This window comes from Moschus berezovskii, chromosome X, assembly GCF_049115385.1.
Source record: "Moschus berezovskii isolate FMDL1 chromosome X, NW_MosBer_1.0, whole genome shotgun sequence".
Taxonomy (NCBI): domain Eukaryota; kingdom Metazoa; phylum Chordata; class Mammalia; order Artiodactyla; family Moschidae; genus Moschus; species Moschus berezovskii.
The window spans coordinates 37029891-37054109 of NC_142488.1; the positions used below are offsets into that span (position 1 = coordinate 37029891).

Below are 24219 nucleotides of genomic sequence, written 5' to 3' on the forward strand. Positions count from 1 at the left end.
GCTCAAGCCTGTGTAGACATGCCCTTGCCTAAGAGACAATGCACATGCAGTAAAACAGGAGAACACGGCTGGATGTGTCAACCACCTTAACTTAGGAACTCCCTATGGAGTTTTTTTATCTCTTGTAACTGTCCCATGGGCATAGCGTCCAGTATTTCAGCAAGGAACATGCCTTGTTAGAAGAGTCTCCATGTTTAGCCCTAAACTTCCTGCCAGGTAATAATTGTCATTTCCTATCCTCTAGACCTGAGTCATTTCACCAATCATGGGGCAGTTTTTTACCATAAGCAGGGTTGCTTGGTAACACACTCTGATGCTCCGCCTTCAGTCGGTTTCCAGGGAAACAGAATGTGAAAGTTAACCCAAGGTCAAATGTGTTCACAGAGGAGAAAGGGTTTGGTTAACCATTTATTAACAAGTAAAGTCCATGTCCTTTAGCCTTTATTTTTTATTTCAGTAAAGACAGGTAAGTGAAAGCTGGTTTTGCCTCACTCCTGTATGGTAGACCAAGGGTCTGATTTGAGTCAAAACAACAGTCTTTCTGCCTCCCCTTGACCCCTGCCCCGCCAATGGCTTGCTCTTTGTCATTCTTCTGAGAAAGGGCAGAAAAAATCATAGAAAGAAGGATAGTCATTAACCAATTCAAAGAAAATAACTAGAAAAACATCAGAGCCCTTTCTGAATCTGACCACTTTCAGTGGCTCATTTAACTAGGCAGGGTTCCTCTGAATTGGGGGTAATGGAAACAATTTGTTTAAACTCCTGAACTGATAAACCTTTTGGTGAATTTTCTGAGCTCTTCTGTCTCAGAAAACAGGGCACCCCCTCTCTGGCCTACATTTATTCAGAAGAGGCTATTTTGGGGGTGTAAGTTGGTATAAATCTGTGTCCACCTGGGCCATAGTAGACTGGAACCCCATCCCTCATTGTCTTCCCTAGATCAAGGACACCTTCCTGAGGACTTACACGGACGCCATGCAGAATTACAATGGCAACGACGAGAGGAGCCGGGCGGTGGACCACGTGCAGCGCAGCGTAAGTTCCAGCTAGGAGGTGGGGCTTGCAACTGCCTATGAGGTTGGGGGACTTGTGGGCTGCCAGTGACACTGGACCAGCAGTGTTTGCGGTTGATCCCCACTCCCCACCTCTTGGCTCACTTCCCTTTCCAAGAGTGGACATCCAGTACTTGTTCAGGGTCCAGTGATCCAGGTAATTAGTGTCAAGGAGCACTCTTGTCTGGTTTGCTTTTCATTGGTAAGGATGTGAGCATCCCAATGACAGCAGAGCTAGTTTGCCCTTAAAATTGCTATATGTAAAATAGATAACCCATAGGAATTTGCTGTATGACCCAGGGAACTCAAACAGGGGGTCTCAAGTAACCTAGAGGGTAAGATGGGAGGTGGGAGGGGACATATGTATACCTATGGCTGATTCAAGTTGATGTTTGGCAGAAACCAACACAATTATGTAAAGCAATTGTTGTTGTTCAGTCACTCAGTTGTGTCCAACTCTTTGCGACCCCATGGACTGTAGCATGCCAAGCCTCCCTGTCCATCACCAACTCCCAGAGCCTGCCCAAACTCATGTCCATTGAGTCGGTGATGCCATCCAATGCCAGTCCGGAGGATGCCATCTCATCCTCTCTTGTCCTCTTCTCCTCCTGCCTTCAATCTTTCCCAGCACCAGGGTCTTTTCTAATCAGTCAGCTCTTTGCATCAGGTGGCCAGTGTATTGGAGCTTCAGCTTCAGCATCAGTAAAGCAATTATCCTTCAATTAAAAAATAAGTTAAAAAAGCATCTTAAGCCTTGGAAAGGAGGTAGGCAGTGAGTGTAGGACAACCTTACTTTGAGTTGCCTCCCTAAGACCAGCCTTCTGGAAATGGTGTCTTGAGGCTGGGCAGAGAACTCAGTTGAGCTGCATTCATGGGCTTCGGGGCTACAGTGGGCATGGGGATGGGGAGATCTCAGAGAAACTGGGGATCTTGCATGCATGTGAATGGTTTAGGCTGCGTGGTGATCTTTACAGAGGATATGAGGAAAGTAGGTGTTTCTTGTCTGGAAACAAGCCTGGCTTGTTTCAAGTCTGACTGCCCATCAGGATCACCTATAGAAGTTCTTATTTTTTATGTTTCTGGTTATTTATTTTGGTAGGATTTCAAATCTACCCAGAAAAATTGCAGGGATTGTACAAGGAGCTGAACACTTTTTACCCAGATTCACCAACTGATGATAGGTTTTGCCCCATGTGCTTCCCTATCTTCTGTGTCAGTTGGCACATCTTTGCTGTAAAGGGTCAAGCAGGAATTATTTTAGGCTTTGAAGGCCATGCAGCCCATCACAGCCACTTAGTTCTGCTTTTGGAGCACAAAAGCCTCCCAAGACAACATGTAACACATAGGCACGTCTGTGTCCCAGTAGAACTTGATTTATAAGACCAGGTGGCTGGGGGACTGTGGTTTACCCACACCAGCTCTCTTCCTCCATGTGCATCTTTTTCTGCTCTAAGCCACTTATGTACCTGTTAGTGCAGATCCTGGGGAGAGCTTTGTAAAAGATTTTTGTCTCAGCTCCTCATTGACCATCTCAATTCGGTTGATCTCTATATCAGTCTGTTTAGCAGTACCCAGTCACACGCTAACTCATCTTAGTGCTTAGCCAGGCCAGAGAGCAGCTCTTTGGCTTTGTGGAGGTGCTAAGGAAACCAACATGACATATCATCTAGAACTCACTTCCTTCGCTGAGTTCACACAGGCTGGTCAGTAAGTAGAATTGTTAGCGGTGCCTCAGCACATCTTGGCTCACCAAAGCTGTGCCTGTCACCTTAAGGCCTGGGCCCATGTTTTTCTTTTAAAAGCTGCAAGGCGCTAAATGCGGAGACCACAGTGCCTTTGATGTGCCACCCTTAATTCTTTCCCTTTCCCTGTTAACAGTTGAGCTGCTGTGGTGTGCAGAACTATACCAACTGGAGCACCAGCCCCTACTTCCTGGAGCACGGCGTCCCCCTGAGCTGCTGCATGAATGACACCGATTGCAACCCCCAGGATCTGCACAACCTGACTGTCGCCGCCACTAAAGTGAACCAGAAGGTACTCGCTCCCTCTGGCCCCAATGGGACTCCGTGGTGAACATCTGCAGAGGGCTTTTCTTGTCTCTGTGAAATGATGACAAATAGGTTAGAAATGGTTATCTTGGAGAGAGTCAAGAATCTTCCTCTGTGGTTCTTTCTGGGCAGGGAGAGGCCCTGGGTGCCCTATTTCTTAAAGAGAAAGCTGTGCCTCTGCTCGCCTCGCATTCCTGTCCCTCAGCGAGACTCTCCGAGGCATGGTTAGGAAAGGTTTGCAAGTGGTTCCTGTTAACCCTGATGCTGATGTCAGGGAACACTGCCTTTCTTCTTTTTGGGTGTCTGTCTTCTGCTTAATATACCTTCAAAACATGAAATTGCTCCCAGCTGGGTGCCAGTCCTCAGCGGAAAGAGGGAGTCAAGTTGACAGACAGCATGTGGTTCTGCGAGGAGGGGGGGTGGGGCTTGATTTTAGGGACGTCACTGCTATAGGAAAAAAAATCAACGACTTCAGTTCAGCTCACTGTCAACATCCTGACTCCTAAAGAAATTAGAGCAAAAAGCTGTCTAAGAGAAATGTGAAAGTTAGTACATAGTAGAAATGAGGGAAATGAAATTTAGGTAGTCAGAGGAAAAGGAAAATCAATTCTGTATTCTATTCTGAGGACATGGTACAGCTGTGTGTGAGGGCCATCTCTATTTTTAAAGATTTAGAAAAATGCCACATAGAAAATATGTTTTGGTGAAACAAAAGGGAGAAAAACCCTACTGTTGAGTTGACCTATGGTTATGCCACCATCAGGTAAATTTTCTCTTTTCTTACTAAGGTCAAGTGAAGATCTTCAAAATCCTATGGGATCTGGGCCAACTACTGAATAATTCTCAGTAGCCACCCTTTCAAGATTTGAATGTAGAAAGATGGTTTCTCTATTTTACCCATGTAATGTCGATACTTGTAGCAGAAGGGCTACAAGGCATTGTTGCCATTCTGGAAGCTCAATTTGTCATTCTGGGCTTATTACTTTCTGTCAATGTGGTGAGGTAAGGTGTTCAGTACAGACAGCTGCTTGTTTGAGCTAAGAGGACATTTTTTCTGACTGGAATTTTTGAGGCCTCCTTCACCTCTTGACAGTGAGATGACTCCTGGTTTCTTCCTGGACGCCTCCACTAATCACCTATCTGTCATTATGCTGCCGTTGTATGCAGTGCTGAGCTGAGCTGGCCCTCAGTGGACGCTCCAAGGTATAAAAGGCAAGATGTGCCATAAGATATTGGTACAGCAGAGCCTCAGGAGATCCTTTGAAGATACAGCAGTCATCACTCTTGAGAAAAGCCTTTTAAAAAAAAAAATTCACTCAAGCTACTTCTTTGTGAAAGTTGAGGACTTCGAAGTCAGGACCACAGGGTCTGGCATCAGACTGCAGTTAAGTTCTGGCTCAGCCACTTGCTGGTCGTGTGATCTTGATCAAGTTACTGCAGCCTCGCTTTTCTCATCTGTAAAATGGAGAGAATAATACTTGCCCCTTAGGATTGATAGGATTGAATGAGATAAAGTGTCTAAAGCACAGTGTATGGTAGAGAGTAAGGACAAGAATGTTTTAACTGTCATGTTGAATGGTAGCTGCGGTGTCAATGTCATGACAATGACAGTGACATCTGTCTTGCACTCTGCCACACTGTGCCTTTCATTGGAAATGATGTAGCAGGTCCTTGGAGCCAGGGTCTTTTGTTTGTATTCAAAAGCAAGTTTAGAGGCAGCTTCTATAGTGCATCTCTCTAATCCTGACAGTGATTTCCAGAAAGAAAGATTGGGGAGCATTTTTTTTTCACTCTACTGATAACCTACAAAAACTGACCTTGCTCTCAGCACCATCCACCCAATCCTACTTTATATTTTCCTGAACATCTCAGATACCTCAAAAAGGTACTTTTCCCTCACTTCCTGTTTACTCTCCTATCTGGCTCCCTCTCTGGAGAAAAAGTGAGTGACAACTGAAATTGGCCTAGTTAAAGTTTCATTCAGTTCAGTTCAGTCGTGTCCGACTCTTTGCGACCCCATGAATCCCAGCCCGCCAGGCCTCCCTGTCCATCACCAACTCCCGGAGTTCACTCAAACTCATGTCCATAGAGTCGGTGATGCCATCCAGCCAGCTCATTCTCTGTCGTCCCCTTCTCCTCCCGCCCCCAATCCTTCCAAGCATCAGAGTCTTTTCCAGTGAGTCAACTCGTCGCATGAGGTGGTCAAAGTATTGGAGTTTCAGCTTTAGCATCAGTCCTTCCAATGACCACCCAGGATTGATCTCCTTTAGAATGGACTGGTTGGATTTCCTCGCAGTCCAAGGGACTCTCAAGAGTCTTCTCCAGCACCACAGTTCAAAAGCATCAATTCTTCAGCAATCAGCTTTCTTCACAGTCCAACTCTCACATCCATACATGACCACGGGAAAAACCATAGCCTTGACTAGACGGACTTTTGTTGGCAAAGTAATGTCTCTGCTTTTTAATATACTATCTAAGTTGGTCATAACTTTCCTTCCAAGGAGTAAGCGTCTTTTAATTTCATGGCTGCAATCAGCATCCGCAGTGATTTTGGGGCCCCCCAAAATAAAGTCTGACACTGTTTCCACTGTTTCTCCATCTATTTCCCATGAAGTGATGGGACCAGATGCCATGATCTTTGTTTTCTGAATGTTGAGCTTCAAGCCAACCTTTTCACTCTCCTCTTTCACTTTCCTCAAGAGGCTTTTGAGTTCCTCTTCACTTTCTGCCATAAGGGTGGCGTCATCTGCATATCTGAGGTTATTGATATTTCTTCCGGCAATCTTGATTCCAGCTTGTGCTTCTTCCAGCCCAGCGTTCCTCATGATGTACTCTGCATAGAAGTTAAATAAGCAGGGTGACAATATACAACCTTGACATACTCCTTTTCCTATTTGGAACCAGTCTGTTGTTCCATGTCCAGTTCTCACTGTTGCTTCCTGACCTGCATACAGGTTCCTCAAGAGGCAGGTCAGGTGGTCTGGTATTCCCATCTCTTTCAGAATGTTCCACAGTTTATTGTGATCCACACAGTCAAAGGCTTTGGCATAGTCAATGAAGCAGAAATAGATGTTTTTCTGGAACTCTCTTGCTTTCTCCATGATCCAGCAGATGTTGGCAATTTGATCTCTGGTTCCTCTGCCTTTTCTAAAACCTGCTTGAAAATCTAGGTATTCTCATTGAATGCCCACTTGAACTTTGAACTTCTCAGACAAATTACTTCCTAGGTCTGAGTCTCTTGACACCTTATCTATAAAAGGTAGGCGAGGGACCTCTGGTCCAGTGGTTAAGAATCTGCCTTCCAGTGCAGGACACAGGAGTTTGATCCCTACTTGGGGAACTGAGAGGAACTAAGACCCCACATGGGGCATCTAAGCCTGCATACCGCAACTAAAGACCATGTGCTGCAATGAAGCCAATGGTGCCAAATAAATGTATAAATATTTTTTTAAAGGCGATGCATATGGGATGGGATAGTCTTTTCCAAATCACTGGAAGAGAGCAGGCAAGAGGTGAGAACAGTTAAGCAGGATGTTTATTGTTTTGAGGACAGTTTTGGTTTTGCTACAAATGATGATGAAATGTCCACAGGTTCAGTTAGCTAATAGCACTGACCAAGCCCCTCCCACCTAGGAATTCCTTGCCAGTTTTTAAAGCCTCCAGGGCAAGAGGAAGACAGAAAGTTATTCTGAGATGCCTCCTCCCAGAGCCTGCCCGGGAGCAGCCATCTACTCTTGTTACTGAAAAGCCTGCCACTTCCAGGTGTTTCCCATCAGAGACCTTGTTGATTTTGACTTGCTGAGAGGCTGAGCAAATTACCTGTGCTGTTTCTGGGTGTTTCTTAGGACACTTAGCAGGTCTCTGTGGCTGGATCTCACACTAGACAACCAGGCTTTCATTTTAGGACATGAAATGAGATCGTTATGGGCAGATAAGATCGTGGTTTCCAGGAGAATTTAAGATGGAAGGCAAACATGCACTGGGGTTGTAGGATCAAAGCAGTTTGGGCAGAGCTAGGCCAAGTCCTGGGAAATGGGCTTGTGTGTCCACAGAGTGAATGATGAGAAAAAACTGAAGACAGAAAGCATTTACTGCAATCTGGGTCTTATATTGTTTAAAGGACAAAGAAGCTAATCACTTTCCTCTTCTCATCTTAACTAATTCTCTTACTGCTATAATTTAACTGGTTCTTTCTTTGGAGTGAAAAGTAGTGGGGGAACTTAGAGAAGAGTGCTTCTGCAACTTTAATGGGCACGTGAAACATCTAGAGGTATTGTTAAACATTCGTGAAAAATTATTAAAAATGAGTGACCCCGGGATCTGATTCTGATTCAGTAGGTCTGGACTGAGGCCTCAGATTCTGCGTTTCTAACAAAATCCCCAGGAATACTGCTGCTGCTCATAGAAAACCCCACTTTGAGGAGCCAGATTTAAAAGGAATGATTTTGCCACAGTTGTGCTAATGCAAAGCCCTTACTTCATTTTTCTGGTTTCTCTTACTGGGTGGAATGGACTTACCAAAAATAATGTCTGACTGAATGGAGAAGAAATCATACTTTAGGAAAACATATTCACCTTATGTATAGAACTGAAGTTCACAGCAAAGAACAAAACAAAACTCTATTCCAAAAACAAACCTATTCCAAACTATTTTGCAGAGTAAGAAAATAGACTGCATGACTTCTCTCTGGTCTCTGTTATTGGGCTTGTGCTTCTGTATTTTGAGCTGATGTAACACTGGTGGTCTGAACTTTATCTCCCCACCTCCCCCACATCACTGTTGGGAGGAGATACAGCCATGAACAATGACCAGCACAGAAAAACACTATCTTCGCTGTTGCCATTTAAGAAAGTGCTATTAGTGCTATTATGAATAGAATATCTACCTCTTTTCTTATTTGACTTCTTCTTAACCTGAACTGACCTCCTTTCTGATACCTGTTGGAAAAGACTGCAATGTATAATTTCACTAGTAGAAATGAAATTAGTGAGCAAGCTTCTCCTATAAAGAGAGAATCACAGTTCAAAACTTCCCATGAGCAACAATACACTTCCTTTGCCACCCGCCCCTGCCCTGGCCTTCAAATTTGCACCAGGTAACTGAGGAGCCAGAGAAGGCAATGGCAAGCCACTCCAGTGTTCTTGCCTGGAGAATCCCAGGGACGGGGGAGCCTGGTGGGCTGCCGTCTGTGGGGTCGCACAGAGTCAGACACGACTGAAGTGACTTACCAGCAGCAACTGAGGAGCATAGTTTGTTCATTGCGTTGCAAACATGTGTCAAAGCACTGCTGCTAAATGAATGCATCTTTCTTTGCAAACAGAATATGAATGCATAAAATATCACTTACTAGAAGATACAGCATTGATGGGATTTTCCTAGGCTCCATGAGAAATGTTAAATCATTACATTTTGAATTAAAAAATGGGAGACATGTTTTTCGTTGTTCTTGTTCTTCAGATGTTATTACAATTCAGTGGGCCTTTCTTGATAAACTACAATCCTCTTTACCCTGCTTTTGAAATGAATGTCTTGATTTTTCACAGGCTTCATGCAGTCAAGTTTGAAGCCCTTTTCCAGAGAACTGGAAAAAGACCATGTTTTCCAAAGCTGAATACATCACTTCAGATGTCTTGGTTGATTTGGCCCAGTTCCAAAGAAAATCAAAATCAGATCATTTAGTTCCCTGTGCTATCAAGTAGGACCTTGTTGCTTATCCTGCAGTGCTTATTGCAAATCACTGGCCTACCATGTGGTTGATGATAAAACATGAGCTTTTACGTTTGTTGTCATTATTAGCAGTATGACAATTGAAACTTGAAACAATTAGTGAACAGTTAGCTTTGCCTATTTTTAATTCTGCATTCTCAGATTCAGCCAACTACAGATCATGTACAATGCCTGTGATCCACAGTTGGTTAAATCTGCAGATACATAATGATACAGATATGAATGATTAGCTATGGGACTTAAACATCCCGGGTTTGGGTATCCACAGCAAGTCCTAGAGCCAGTTTACCAACACTGAGAGACAACAGTGATTTTACAAGTAGTAACAAACGTTGCTTAGAAAATTTTATGGAGATTGATCCTGTATCAAACAATAAAGACCTTGTTATCAATTTTTTAAATAAAAGACAGAAAATAAATGGTATTAAATCCACAAAAAAAAATAAATAAATTGAATTTTATCCATTTTAAACTAAACAATTGAAATTGGTAAAATTGGTGTTGGTTTTAATCACAACATGGGCTCTTCCTGCAATGCAGGAGACCCAAGTTCAATCCCTGGGTCAGGAAGAGCCCCTGGAGCAGGAAATGGCAAACCATTCCAGTACTCTTGCCTGGAGAATGCCATAGACAGAGGAGCCTGGCAGGCTACAGTCCATAGAGTTGCAAAAGAGTTGGACACAATTGAGCACAACACAGTTGGGGAATGCAGCAGCTTAATCACAACATGCAGAGATTTCACAGGATGGTAAAGGGACACTCATTTCATTTTACAAATGAAGTTATTGACAGAGAGGGAAAGTGACTTGTTCAAGGTCACATAGTAAATCTATGGAAAAGTGACTCTTGAACATAGGTTTTTCCCTACTTAAAAAAAAAAAGTAGCAGTCTTTGTATGAAGAACCCTAAAGTGCCATAAAGCGGGCAGGCATTCAACCACCTCCTTCTAACCAGATTTCACTTTATCTACGATTTTGTCATTTGTTGTGAAAATGCTAGTAACTGTGTTTATCAGGCTGAGCTTTCCTGATCAAGGATGCAGGATGCTTTTTCATCTGTTCAAATCTGCCTCTGTATCCCTATAGCATTGGTCTTATAGATCTTACAGCCTTCTTGTTCAATTTCATCCTATGATGGAAACATTTGTGAATGAAAGTGTATATCTTGGATTTGCTTTTAGTTACTCCAGCCAGGGGATGAGTGTTGAAGCAATTGAAGTGAAACAAGACTGACCATATGTTCATTGTGATGTTAGAGGCAGGGTCACTTGGGAGTTTGTTGTACCACCCTCTGTTCCTTTCGTTTGTTTGAAATTTTTCATTGTATTTGCGAAATGAAGATTAGGGTATATGTGTGAGTGTGGCAAGATAACCCAGGCCCATTTGGCCTGGATAAAACATGTCTCTGAGACTGTGTCTCTGTGTTTTCAGGGTTGTTATGATCTGGTGACCAGTTTCATGGAGACCAACATGGGAATCATCGCTGGAGTGGCTTTTGGGATTGCATTCTCCCAGGTAATCCTGTGGTCGGGTCTAGCCTTTCCTCTGTCTCCTGCTCACTTTTCCTGGTTTGCAGATTCTCTGGCGGCCTCCCTGTGCCTGGGGAAAGGCTGATGGATGGGGTCAGAACTCCTTGCTCATTAGTCCTCAGGTCATCTGTTTATTGATTTTCCTTTTTCAACTTAAATGAAGTTTTGCCATCGAGGGAATATCGGTTACAGTTCAACTAATGACTAGCTCCAGAAAAACAACTCGTTTCTTCTGTAGGTCAAATGGAGGTTAGCTGAACAAAGTGCTGCCTTAATTGGAGCATAAACAACTCCAAACATCAAATGGCTGATTTGGATTTGGGGGGAGAGGGGAGAGGCTCTTTTCCTGGTTGACCTGTCCCTTTTTGATTTCTTAGTTCCTGGGAATTATGAATGAGATCTCTTCCTTAAAAAAAAAAATGTAGCCAACTTCATCTTGTGATCATTATTTTGATCTGAAGGTCTGATTGTTGTTTCTTAAGAGGAAACTGAATTTGTATATAGGAAATGTTATATCCCTTTATCTCCACTTGGCCTCCAGAAAAGAATGAGAGAAGCAATTATGCAAACTAAGCAGGCCACATATACTCAAGGATGGAGCATGGTTAAGTGAAATCTAAAATTTTGCCCACCTCCACCAGGCAGTGTGTTGACCCATGGGCTTCTGATCTCCTGGTCAAATGATAGAGCATATATACCTAACAACAACAACAAAAAAAACATAATGCAGAATTTTTTCAGATGAACAGATCATTTTTTCCAACAAAGCCCAATTAATGTCACCTCAGTCATGTTGCCATGGCTCTGGTTTTACCTGCCTGAATTCTACATCAGCCCTCCCAGACTATAATTACTATCCCCATGCCCCCGCAGACCCCAGACCTCTTTCCTTCTTGCTGAACCAATACAGATACACTTTAATCCTAAATTTGTTCCTAAAACTTCGCTATTGAAATATGGCATGTACAGAAAAGTGCAGACATTATAAGTATACAGCTTAATAAGTTATCATAAGATGAGCCTATCTGTGTACTTACCATCAAGGAATAGCACATTAGCCTGGCAGTTTTTGCATATGGAGGGCCTAGCCTGAGGTAAGTCAAAAAGTTTTTCTGTGCTGCCTAGGAGAAACCCTTGATGCGGGGCTCACTGAGTTGGCTCTGTGGCCCTGTGGGCAGTGAGAGAGGGAAGCCCCAAGGAAGCCTGAAACAGACTCTCTCCACAGAGACTTTAGGTCTCATCAAGGTACCCCAGAGTTGTTGGGATAAGAAAACAATACCCCAAACCCAGGATCATCACAGAGGCAGTAGCATTGACCCATGTGGCTGGTCAAATGCAGAGATTTGAGATCTGCCGTGTTCACCTTGGGGCAGGGAGAAGAATGGCCATGGGTGGCTCTTGGTAGTCGGATGCACTGGGAGCTGCAGCTTTGAATGGTGCCAGGAGCCTCAGGTAACCTGGAAGCTGAAGCGGGCTTCCAGACGCCAGTAGATCCAGGGCCTCTCTGGGACCATGGTGGCCACTTAGCAGATGCATGTACAAGAAGAACCAGCCCTGCTGATCCTGGTCACTGACCTGGCACCAAAGCTTCAGCCACACATGTTTGGAAATTTTAGGACAAGTGTCATAGTGACACTTAGCAAATAAATGTTGGCTAAATCAATCATATTGGCCTATGTCTTGAACTTCCAGTAATAAAGCGAGCTTTACTGAGTAGAGGCCACAGGGAGATCAAAGTAGGTAGGAAAGAATAGAGCCCCTGCCCCCTGACTGCCCACTTGCCCCAACCTTCTCCTTACCCTTCTCCTCAGCTGCTGTCATGATATCCGTGCCGTCCTTGGTTGGAACAAACTGGTCTTGCATACCTGTTGTCTTAGAAATTAAACATAAGTGTGGTATAACGTACCTAAATGTGGTATAGTGGACAAGGAAAACTGAGCTGGTCTAACCTTTTAATAGACTTGTGAGTGCTCAGTCCCCTGTTAACTAACTTAGCTAACTTAAAGACCTTGAGTGCTGGTTTTGGACAGTAGGGGTTTGGCAGGCATTAAATACTTCTCTCCACAAATTCCCAGGTGCCTTTACCCTCTCAAGGCAAAGTCTGTTTGTCCAGACTTGATGGGCAGGTCCTGCTGCCCTGTTAATTTATTGCTGGTAGTTGAGTGTGTTTTGATAGGGTACCTCCTCCCTTGCATCTTTGGCAGCTACTCTTTTATTAGAGGGGGCTTGGGGATGGACACACACACACACACAGAGACACACACACAGACACCGACACACACATACACACACATCACCTCCCTCACCCCTAACATGAAGTGGAAGCCAAGCATCCAAGTCCAGACACTAATATTACTTTGTGATACTGCGTTGGAACTTGGTTGGCCTTCTGCTATGGGGTCTCTGTATTTAACACTTCTGTCTCCGATGTAATCAACTTCACTAGACTTGGAAACTGTTAGGCTGGATCAATTCCCTCAAAGCACAGAATGTTACAGTCCTGAGTAAGGATGGGAGAGCTGTTTTCCAGAAGGGAGAGTTGAGCGGCTTGCCTGAGGTTGGGTGACTAGTGTAGATCCACTACAATTCTGATGATCTCATCTGGTCCGTTGCATTCAACATTTAGGCCAAATATAACCCTTGTTCTTGACTCACGTAGCACCTAAATGGAAGTCAGTTTGTGCCTTTATAATGAAAGTGTTTGAGTCTGTGAAATTGCAAGGAGAAAGGTACTCATCAAAAAATACCCATCCCTGTCCTGCCCATCCATCCCCTGTCCTGTCCAACTTTCTCCTCTGCAGGGCCTCCTCCAGGGCCCACAGGCTGCTGCCATGATTACCAAGGGTTCTTTTCCAGGACTTGTTTATCTTTTCTGTATCGAGAACAAGACAAAGCTGTCAGTAGCCTTGATGAGACATGGCTAAATAAGGCTAACAGAATTTTTACCTATTTCCCTACTGTTTTCAGGCTCTGAAACAGTCCCTAAAAGTATTTATATGGTTTTGTTTTAAATCAGATTCCTTGGCATGTTCCTAAAGATGTGGAAGTTTTATTTACTTTCCCAGTTAGGCAATCAACATAAAATCTCTATGGGCATTATGAAAAGTGAAAGTGTTAGCTGCTCAGTTGTGTCCAACTCTTTGGGACCCCATGGACTATAGCCCACCAGGCTCCTCTGTCCATGGAATTTCCCAGGCAAGCATACTGGAGTGAGTTCCCATTCCCTTCTCCAGGAGATCTTTCTGACCCAGGGATCAAACCCAGGTCTCCTGCATTGTAGGCAGATTCTTTACTATGTGAGCCACCAGGGGAGGCATTGAGAAGATTGAAATTTTAGACCTTTTGTTAAGCAAGTTGTCTTTTATAGCTTTGTTACCTGGCCTCTCTTTGCCCCTCAGGGATCAGGGACTGGCCCGTTTGGTGGCCACGGTGATTGCAGGGGAAGATACCCCTGCCCAATTGCCTCTGACAGCCCTGGTCTTGGCTGAGCTAGACTCCACCCTCTCTCAGCCCTTCTCCCCCACCCCTTGGCCTCCACCCTGTTCCTGGGGATCTGCAGAGCCCCATTGATGTGATCCCTGTTACTGGAGCTCTCTTTGTGGGGAAGCTTTGAGAAGGCTGCAGTTGGCCTTCTATAAGTCGAGGGCCTTTTTTCTCTCCTTCCCTCTGTGGCTTCTCAGTTCGTGAAGGTCCTCCCAGAGGCTTTCGTGACCCAAAAGAAAGCAGAATATAGTACAGACAAGGCTGAGTGGTAGAAATAAAATGTGACTTCCAACCATTAGACGAAGGCTAATTACAAAGTCTTCGGAGAAGGCAATGGCAAGCCACTCCAGTACTCTTGCCTAGAAAATCCCATGGATGGAGGAGCCTGGTAGGCTGCAGTCCGTGGGGTCGCTAAGGGTCGGACACGACTGAGCGACTTCACTTTCACTTTTCACTTTCCACTTTCACACATTGGAGAAGGAAATGGCAACCCACTCCAGTGTTCTTGCCTGGAGAATCCCAGGGACGGGGGAGCCTGGTGGGCTTCCATCTATGGGGTCACACAGAGTCGGACACGACTGAAGTGACTTAGCAGCAATTACAAAGTCTTAGATGACCAAATACCAGTAATCTGATCTCAGACTCCCTAGGCTGTATGGGATTTGGCATTTCACCGGCCACGAGGAGAGGGAGAGGTGGCTCTGGGATCTCCGTCCTGAGGCTTTTCAGCATAAGAGGCAAGCTTTCCTCTTCCTGTCTCTCTCTCTGGGGGTTAAAGCAGAAGTTTGTCCCTGTGCCCACATACTCCCGCCTTAACACATCAGCCCCAGAGCATACCTCTGTTCTTGAGGAATTTACATATATTTAACCTAAAGAAAGGTTTCATCTAAATAAGGATGGATTTTTCTATCTACAGAATAATTGGGTCTAGTGGCAAGTGAGCGTTTGGTCCTGATTCAGACTGAGGAAGTGCTTGTGTCTTTACCTTTAATAGGCTTTCAGTTACGTACCTAGAAATAATCTGTTAATAAATGGTATTAAGTATAGCATGTTCCCCCTTCCCCACTTTCCTTTAACTTGGCAATAAGGGAAATGAGAGATCAAAGTTCTCTCTCAAATATGATGAAACACTATAGCAAATGTGAAACCAGTAACCCTGCAAATAATGCAGAACACCCACCATATACCAGATTCTAGTTTTTCTTGCACCCAAATTAACTAGAATAAAAGCCAATATAAGTAAACTACTGTTTTCACAAAGCTTGTATATACGCCAGCTCAGGACTGTTTTAAGGAACAATTTCTTCAGTTCAGTTCAGTTGCTCAGTTGTGTCCGACTCTTTGCGACCCCATGAATCAGTACGCCAGGCCTCCCTGTCCATCACCAACTCCCGGAATTCACTCAAACTCATGACCATCAAGTCGATGATGCCATCCAGCCATCTCATTCTCTCTCGTCCCCTTCTCCTCCTGCTCCCAATCCTTCCCAGTATCAGAGTCCTTCCCAGCGAGTCAGCTCTTCTCATGAGGTGGCCAAAGTATTGGAGTTTCAGCTTTAGCATCAGTCCTTCCGATGAACACTCAGGACTGATCTCCTTTAGAATGGACTGGTTGGATCTCCTTGCAGTCCAAGGGACTCTCAAGAGTCCTCTCCAAAACCACAGTTCAAAAGCATCAATTCTTCGGTGATCAGCTTTCTTCACAGTCCAACTCTCACATCCGTACATGACCACTGGAAAAACCATAGCCTTGACTAGATGGACCTTTGTTGGCAAAGTAATGTCTCTGCTTTTTAGTATGCTGTCTAGGTTGGTCATAACTTTCCTTCCAAGGAGTAAGCGTCTTTTAATTTCATGGCTGCAATCAGCATCCGCAGTGATTTTGGAGCCCAAAAAATAAAGTCTGACACTGTTTCCACTGTTTCCCCAGTAGATGTTAAAAAATAATTTTTAAAGTCTGTCTTCTCCCATGGACAAACAGAAGAAGTTATGTTCTTGCCCTTGAAATACAAAATACAGTTTGAAAGCAAATAGCTTTTACTTTTACTTATATTTTTAAAGTTATTATTTCTGTGAGAAAATCTGTCCAGTGCTTTAAAAATGATACTGTTTCTCTTTGGGGGTAAAAAGGTGGAGGGACACACTATATTCCCTTGAAAACAGGCATTTTAGATACAAGAAGTATTGGTGCATACTACAGAATGTTTTGGCTGTGTGGCTTGTGAACTGCCACGGGGGCTGAGAGCACTGCAAACCACTGAATACGGGAGCATTGCAAACTGTAAAGTGGCATGGTGACTACTGTAAGTGCTAAAACATACAGGAGGTCAATGAAAAAAACATGAAGTGCTAATAAGCTTTACAAAGAAAGGCGTGTCTAGGAACTTGAGATCAAATAAGGAGATGCCCACTGAAAGCCTTCTCCCCGAGGTTTGCAATGTAAGGCAGGAAGGGAGCCCTGGTAGTAAGAGGCAAAGGAGTTAATCTGGAGAGGAAAGGGTCTAGGCTGGAAAGGGGGCTCTTCTTGGTTAGAAGAAGAGGCTGGAGCCATAAACTCTGTGGGGGTTCCTGTATGGTTTGAGGGGGGTTCTTTAACCTCTCCTGAACCCATTTACTTATCTGGAAAATTAGGATGGTAGTACTGCCCAGGTGTGTCAGTTCAGTTCAGTCCAGTCACTCAGTCGTGTCCGACTCTTTGCGACCCCATGAATCCCAGCCCGCCAGGCCTCCCTGTCCATCACCAACTCCCAGAGTTCACTCAAACTCAAGTCCATCGAGTCGGTGATGCCATCCAGCCATCTCATTTTCTGTCGTCCCCGTCTCCTCCCACCCCCAATTCTTCCTAGCATCAGACTCTTTTCCAGTGAGTCAACTTGTCGCATGAGGCGGCCAAAGTATTGGAGTTTCAGCTTTAGCATCAGTCCTTCCAATGAACACCCAGGATTGATCTCCTTTAGAATGCACTGGTTGGATCTCCTTGCAGTCCAAGGGACTCTCAAGAGTCTTCTCCAGCACCACAGTGCAAAAGCATCAATTCTTCGGTGATCAGCTTTCTTTATAGTCCAACTCTCACATCCATACATGACCACTGGAAAAACCATAGCCTTGACTAGATGGACCTTTGTTGGCAAAGTAATGTCTCTGCTTTTTAATATGCTATCTAGGTTGGTCATAACTTTCCTTCCAAGGAGTAAGCGTCTTTTAATTTCCTGGCTGCAATCAGCATCCACAGTGATTTTGGAGCCCAAAAAATAAAGTCTGACACTGTTTCCACTGTTTCCCCATCTATTTCCCATGAAGTGATGGGACCAGATGCCATGATCTTTGTTTTCTGAATGTTGAGCTTCAAGCCAACCTTTTCACTCTCCTCTTTCACTTTCATCAAGAGGCTTTTGATTTCCTCTTCACTTTCTGCCATAAGGGTGGTGTCATCTGCATATCTGAGGTTATTGATATTTCTCCCGGCAATCTTGATTCCAGCTTGTGCTTCTTCCAGCCCAGCATTCCTCATGATGTACTCTGCATAGAAGTTAAATAAGCAGGGTGACAATATACAACCTTGACATACTCCTTTTCCTATTTGGAACCAGTCTGTTGTTCAATGTCCAGTTCTCACTGTTGCTTCCTGACCTGCATACAGGTTCCTCAAGAGGCAGGTCAGGTGGTCTGATATTCCCATCTCTTTCCAAATTTTCCACTGTTTCTTGTGATACACACAGTCAAAGGCTTTGGCATAGTCAATGAAGCAGAAATAGATGTTTTTCTGGAACTCTCTTGCTTTCTCCATGATCCAGCGGATGTTGGCAATTTGATCTCTGGTTCTTCTGCCTTTTCTAAAACCTGCTTGAATGAACATCTGGAAGTTCACGGTTCACATACTGCTGAAGCCTGGCTTGGAGAATTTTGAGCATGACTTTACTAGCGTGTGAGATGAGTGCAACTGTGCGGTAGTTTGAGCATTCTTTGGCATTGCCTTTCTTTGGATTGGGATGAAGACTGACCTTTTCCAGTCCTGTGGCCACTGCTGCGTTTTCCAAATTTGCTGGCATATTGAGTGCAGCACTTTCACAGCGTCATTTTTCAGGATTTGAAATAGCTCAGTTGGAATTCCATCACCTCCACCAGCTTTGTTCGTAGTGATGCTTCCTAAGGCCCACTTGACTTCACATTCCAAGATGTCTGGCTCCAGGTGAGTGATCACGCCATCGTGATTATCTTCGTCGTGAAGCTCTTTTTTGTACAGTTCTTCTGTGTATTCTTGCCACCTCTTCTTAATATCTTCTGCTTTTTTTAGGTCCATACCATTTCTGTCCTTTATTGAGCCCATCTTTGCATGAAATGTTCCCTTGATATCTCGAATTTTCTTGAAGAAAATTCTTGTTTTTCCTATTCTGTTGTTTTCCTCTATTTCTTTGCATTGATGGCTGAGGAAGGCTTTCTTATCTCTCCTTGCTATTCTTTGGAACTCTGCATTCAGATGCTTATATCTTTCCTTTTCTCCTTTGCTTTTCGCTTCTCTGCTTTTCACAGCTATTTGTAAGGCCTCCTCAGACAGCCATTTTGCTTTTTTGCATTTCTTTTCCATGGGGATGGTCTTGGTCCCTGTCTCCTGTACAATGTCACGAACCTCCGTCCAGAGTTCATCAGGCACTCTATCTATCAGATCTAGACCCTTAAGTCTATTTCTTACTTCCACAGTATAATCATAAGGGATTTGATTTAGGTCATATCTGAATGGTCTAGTGGTTTTCCCTACTTTCTTCAATTTCAGTCTGAATTTGGCAATAAGGAGTTCATGATCTAAGCCACAATCAGCTCCTGGTCTTGTTTTTGCTAACTGTATAGAGCTTCTCCATCTTTGGCTGCAAAGAATATAATCAATCTGATTTCGGTGTTGGCCATCTGGTGTTGTCCATGTGTAGAGTCTTCTCTTGTGTTGTTGGAAGAGGGTGTTTGCTATGACCAGTGCGTTCTCTTGGCAAAACTCTATTAGCCTTTGCCCTGCTTCATTTCATGCTCCAAGGCCAAATTTCCCTGTTACTCCAGGTCCAGTCCCCTATAATGAAAAGGACATCTTTTTTGGGTGTTATTTCTAAAAGGTCTTGTAGGTCTTCATAGAACCATTCAACTTCGGCTTCTTCAGCATTACTGGTTGGGGCATAGACTTGAATTGCTGTAATATTGAATGGTTTGCCTTGCAAACGAACAGAAATCATTCTGTCACTTTTAAGATTGCATCAAAGTACTGCATTTCAGACTCTTTTGTTGACCATGATGGCTACTCCATTTCTTCTAAGGGATTCCTGCCCACAGTAGTAGATATAATGGTCATCTGAATTAAATTCACCCATTCCAGTCCATTTTAGTTCACTGATTCCTAGAATGTCTATGTTCACTCTTGCCATCTCCTGTTTGACCACTTCCAATTTGCCTTGATTCATGGACCTAACATTCCAGGTTCCTATGCAATATTGCTCTTTACAGCATTGGACCTTGCTTCTATCACCAGTCACATCCACAACTGGGATTGTTTCGCTTTGGCTCCATCCCGTCATTCTTTTTGGAGTTATTTCTCCACTGATCTCCAGTAGCATACTGGGCACCTACCGACCTGGGGAATTCCTCATTCAGTATCCTATCATTTTGCCTTTTGATACTGTTCATGGGGTTCTCAAGGCAAGTATACTGAAGTGGTTTGCCATTCCCTTCTCCAGTGGACCACATTAGTAGGGATTAAATAACTCGGTATTCCCGAATGTTCAGTGTGCCTCTAGTTTTTGGCTGGCATCTGATTTTTGAGAGTATTTAAAGTGTGGTCTGGTGTATGTTGGTCCTGAAAAATAGCAGTTGTAATGAAAAGAGACAAACTATAAGGTTCAAAATCCTTGTACTCATGGAGGGGATTTTATTTTCTTATTTGTCACAATATTCTGGTAGCTCAGAGGGTAAGGAATCTTTCTGCAATGCAGGAGACCTGGGTTTGATCCCTGGGTTGGGAAGATCTCCTGGAGAAGGAAATGGCAACCCACTCTAAGTATTCTTGCCTGGAGAATCCCCATGGACAGAGGAGCCTGGCTGGCTACAGTCCATGTGGTTGCAAAGAGTCAGACATGACTGACAGCTAACACTTTTCTGGAGGTTACAGCCATGGTTACTTTGGCCACTTAGTATAGGCACAATACTGTGTATTTTGTGGCACAAAATGATGGCCAGAGTCTTGGTAGGAAATAAGTCCAATAAGGTGGTGACTTTTCCTTACCTGACAGAGGTTATAATCTGCATGTTTCATAGCACAATTTCCATTTGATAAAGGAAGAGAAGAATTTGGGATTTGACCAAGAGAGGGAATCAGGTGGGCTGCAGCCTGCAGGGTTGAGCAGAGAGGAAAGAGAACAGAGTTCAGGTGTTGCCTTGATCAATAGTAGGACCCAGTGTGTAATCTGTAAGATAAGGGTGACCAGATAGACTGGGTGAGTGGTTCTTTCACCTAGAAGTCTGGTTAAAACATCAGTTTCTGGGCCCCACTCCTAGATGATGCTGATTTGGGTGGTCCTGGGGCCACAGAAGTGTATGAAAGTCACTAAGTTGTGTCCGACTCTTTGCGACCCCATGGACTATACAGTCCATGGAATTCTCCAGGCCATAATACTGGAATGGGTAGCCGTTCCCTTCTCCAGGGGATCTTCCCAACCCAGGGATTAAACCCAGATCTCCTGAATTGCAAGCCGATTCTTTACCAGGTGAGTCACCAGGGAAGCTGACATTACACTAGACTGTCTCTCAAGGTCATTGCCACCTCTGAACCAATAACACATGGCCAATTGCTTAAGAAGAAGCGACCCTCACCTGGCCAAGAGAAGCTGCAGACAGTCAGACTCAAGTACACAATCAGGGTCCTGTCCAAAAAGTGCCGATCTTCCTGAGTCAGGAATGAGAACTGTGGTCTCCAGTAAGCAGAACAGATACAGTGAAGTAACAGCTTATTATCAGACTCACTTGTGTTAGAAGTTAACTCAAAGCACAAAGGAGGTAGAAGATTGGGAAGGTGGAAGTTCTCTGATATTGGTTGTGCTGAAAAACCAGGGGCTAGACATTGGGTGTTGCTGCTGCTGCTGCTAAGTCACTTCAGTCGTGTCCGACTCTGTGTGACCCCATAGACGGAAGCCCACTGGGCTCCCCCTTCCCTGGGATTCTCCAGGCAAGAACACTGGAGTGGGTTGCCATTTCCTTCTCCAATGTGTGAAAGTGAAAAGTGAAAGTGAAGTCGCTCAGTCATGTCCGACCCTTAGCGACCCCATGGACTGCAGCCTACCAGGCTCCTCCATCCATGGGATTTTCTAGGCAGTGGCTTGCCATTGCCTTCTCCTAGACATTGGGTGTAGATGGGCCCATTTAGGCCTAAAATATCTACATGGTTTAGCTGAAGCTGAAACTGCAATACTTTGGCCACCTCATGCGACGGGTTGACTCACTGGAAAAGACTCTGATGCTGGGAAAGGTTGGGGGCGGGAGGAGAAGGGGACGACCGAGAATGAGATGGCTGGATGGCATCACCGACTCTGTGGACATGGGTTTGAGTGTACTCCAGGAGTTGGTGATGGACAGGGAGGCCTGGCGTGCTGTGATTCATGGGGTCGCGGAGAGTCGGACACGACTGAGCGACTGAACTGAACTGAACTTAGAGATAAAGAGAAGTTCAAACCCGACCCCCACCCCCAGCCTCACAAACCATGACTTACTTCATGACTGACTTACTTGGCAAACTCTCCAAGTCAAGAATAGCATTCCATTGTCTCAGGGAAAGAACTATTATCTTATCAGCCAGGTGTGGCTGGGTTATTAGTCTATGCTGAGATAGCTTCCTAATGCATGTGGTTATGGTTCTAAATTCAGTCCTGGCATTCGATTCTACCATACTAATGCCAGGTAGTTACTACTACCTTGCTGTAGTAACTTAATATTTTTCATCACTCTCAGAACATAGGAACACATTTTAACATTACTTACAAGTCAAAAGTCATTTTTCAATGGCCAGAGTGAGCTAGAACTGTAACATTATGGCCAGTTCATGACTTTCTAGCTGTCCTCCACTGGCACTTAGACTTCCTAGTCTTCGCTCCCACTACTGAAATGAGGCTTGACTGTTTTCCCTAGTGCCCTTTCCCCACTCATGTACAAAAGCCCTTGGTCGTTAAAAATTATATCTGGGTGGAGGGGGGCGGGTCAAAGAAATGTGTTACCTCAGTGACTTGAGAGCCTTTCTCCTTCTGCCAACAGCTGATTGGCATGCTGCTGGCCTGCTGTTTGTCTCGGTTCATCACGGCCAACCAGTATGAGATGGTGTAAGGAGGTGAGTGGTGGTGGGGAGGGCTTTCCTTTTGGGGCCTGGACTCCCCCCTTCAATGGGATGAGGATACTGCTTGGTCACTTCACTCCTTGTTCTTGGTGGCACTTGGCCATGTGCCAAAGCCTCATTTCTCTGGTGCTGGGCAAGTGATGTAATTACTGCTATTGTGGAAAACATCAAAATGCTCTCTTCAGCTTGTTACCTTAAATCCTTATTAATGGTGAGTCATTTATGTGTTTTAATTTCTCTCTTAGTCTTTCAAGAATGACGGAATAAGAGACCTGTTTTCAAAAGGAACTGCAGCAATCTTTGAAAGACTTCCAAAGAATGTTAGAGCACAGTACATAATACACCTGTCCTAACCCCCACCCCACCCCGCGTGCAACTGCAACTGACACTCCCACACAGCCTCTGCTCCACCTTTCAGCCTGCATCATGCGTAGCGTTCCATTTTGTGAAGCCCTGTTGTGCCAGAGTGTAGCCAGGTTTCCTGCATCTAGTCCTAGGGGACCCCACCTAAGGCCCTGTGTGTGCCAGCTCCTCCATCTGTACTTGGTCCAACTGCAGCTCATTGTAGGTGACTGGTTCTCCACACCATCACTGGCCCTGCTGAGCCCTGCATGTAGTGTGGGAGGCTCCTGTTAGCCCTTGATCATGATTGATAAACGCTGCACACCCCCTAGATATAGATAAGCAGATAGCTATCTGTTCTTTTGGCTTAATCTCCTTTGGTTGGGTTTTCCCTTTTACTAAGGCTCTTTCCTACCTTCTTCAGGCTGCCTAGGGCATGTAATACTTTGTAATTGTCCTTGAGGAGAAAAGGGCATGTGTCATGCACGAAGGAGATTATCGAGCTTTGGGTGGCCTCCTTGCTTCTTGCTGTTACATGCCTGGGAACGTATAGAGGGTTTAGTGCGCCTGTATAACCCTGTTACAAAGCTGTATTGTTGCTTCCTGTGAAGTAAATAATTACTTCTGTTTTTCCCCAGTTAATTGCTATTGTGTTATTTTACTTCTTTCTATATTTTTTCTTTGCATTGACATTACAGACGTTGAGGACCTCATCAAAATCAATTTAAAAATGAGTGTGAAGGGGGGACAAAAGTCAAGATATTTTTAAAAGATCTTAAAAAATGCCTCTGTCTCGCATGCCAACAAGAATGCATTGATATTGTGAACATTTGTGATACATGTATTAATAAATAGTCATTACAAATTACTGTGTTCTGGTCTTGTTCTTAAAGTTTTTAAACACATTTCTATTCCATTTTGTTCCATAGGACAGGGGTCCCCAACCCTCGGGATCTAATGCCTGATGATCTGAGGTGGATCTGATGTAATGATAATAGAAATAAAGTATGCAATAAATGTAATGCATTTGAATCATCCCCAAACCATCCCCCCCGTCCCCCCGGTCTGTGGAAAAACTGTCTTCCATGAAATTGGTCCCTGGTGCCAAAAAGGTTGGGGACCACTACTATAGGAGATTGGAGGTGGATCACCTTACACACTGACACATCCCCCCTTACAAGCTCCAACTCCACTAAATAGCATTGAACAGTATAAAAATTGAAGGGGTAGATTTTTTTTTAATGGACATTCCAGGAACTTGAATCATTTATCATAAACAGGATGTATTGTTGGCTACAAAAATAGAATCTTCATATTTCAGGCTAGAGGCAGAAAGATTTCAGAGTTTTTAGGTCTGAATGTCACTTTAAAAAAGGAAATGAACATCTACTTTCCCCTTTATTGTTCCTAACGATCATGTAGTCTTCCTTCCTTCATTCTTCTCTGGATTGAATAAACTCAATCTAGAGAAGAGATGACATTCAGTTGTCCCAATGCCATGGCTTCTATTAATACTAAAGTATGAAATCCTTATACTTGATTTAAAGAGCATTTTAGCAATAGGTACAGTATATATTCGGAGAAGGCAGTGGCACCCCACTCCAGCACTCTTGCCTGCAAAATCCTATGCACTGAGGTGCCTGGTAGGCTGCAGTCCATGGGGTCGTGAAGAGTCAGACACGA

At 44.2% G+C, this 24219-nt stretch overlaps 1 protein-coding gene across 2 annotated transcripts in view; it reads left to right on the forward strand.

Annotated features, from left to right (window-relative positions):
• Nucleotides 1–23407, forward strand: part of TSPAN7 (tetraspanin 7) — a 134804-nt gene extending 111397 nt beyond the window's left edge. Inside the window, exons 4-8 of one of the 2 annotated variants that reach the window (XM_055437954.2) lie at nucleotides 940–1035; nucleotides 2931–3086; nucleotides 10259–10342; nucleotides 22116–22188; nucleotides 22440–23407. In XM_055437954.2, coding sequence (XP_055293929.1) covers nucleotides 940–1035; nucleotides 2931–3086; nucleotides 10259–10342; nucleotides 22116–22184 — 405 coding nt within the window. In that variant the 3' untranslated portion in view covers nucleotides 22185–22188; nucleotides 22440–23407. Of the gene's footprint in view, nucleotides 1–939; nucleotides 1036–2930; nucleotides 3087–10258; nucleotides 10457–22115; nucleotides 22189–22439 lie in introns of those variants that run through there. The other variant, XM_088833658.1, reaches the window with a different exon arrangement.
• The last annotated feature ends 812 nt before the right edge of the window (nucleotides 23408–24219 follow it).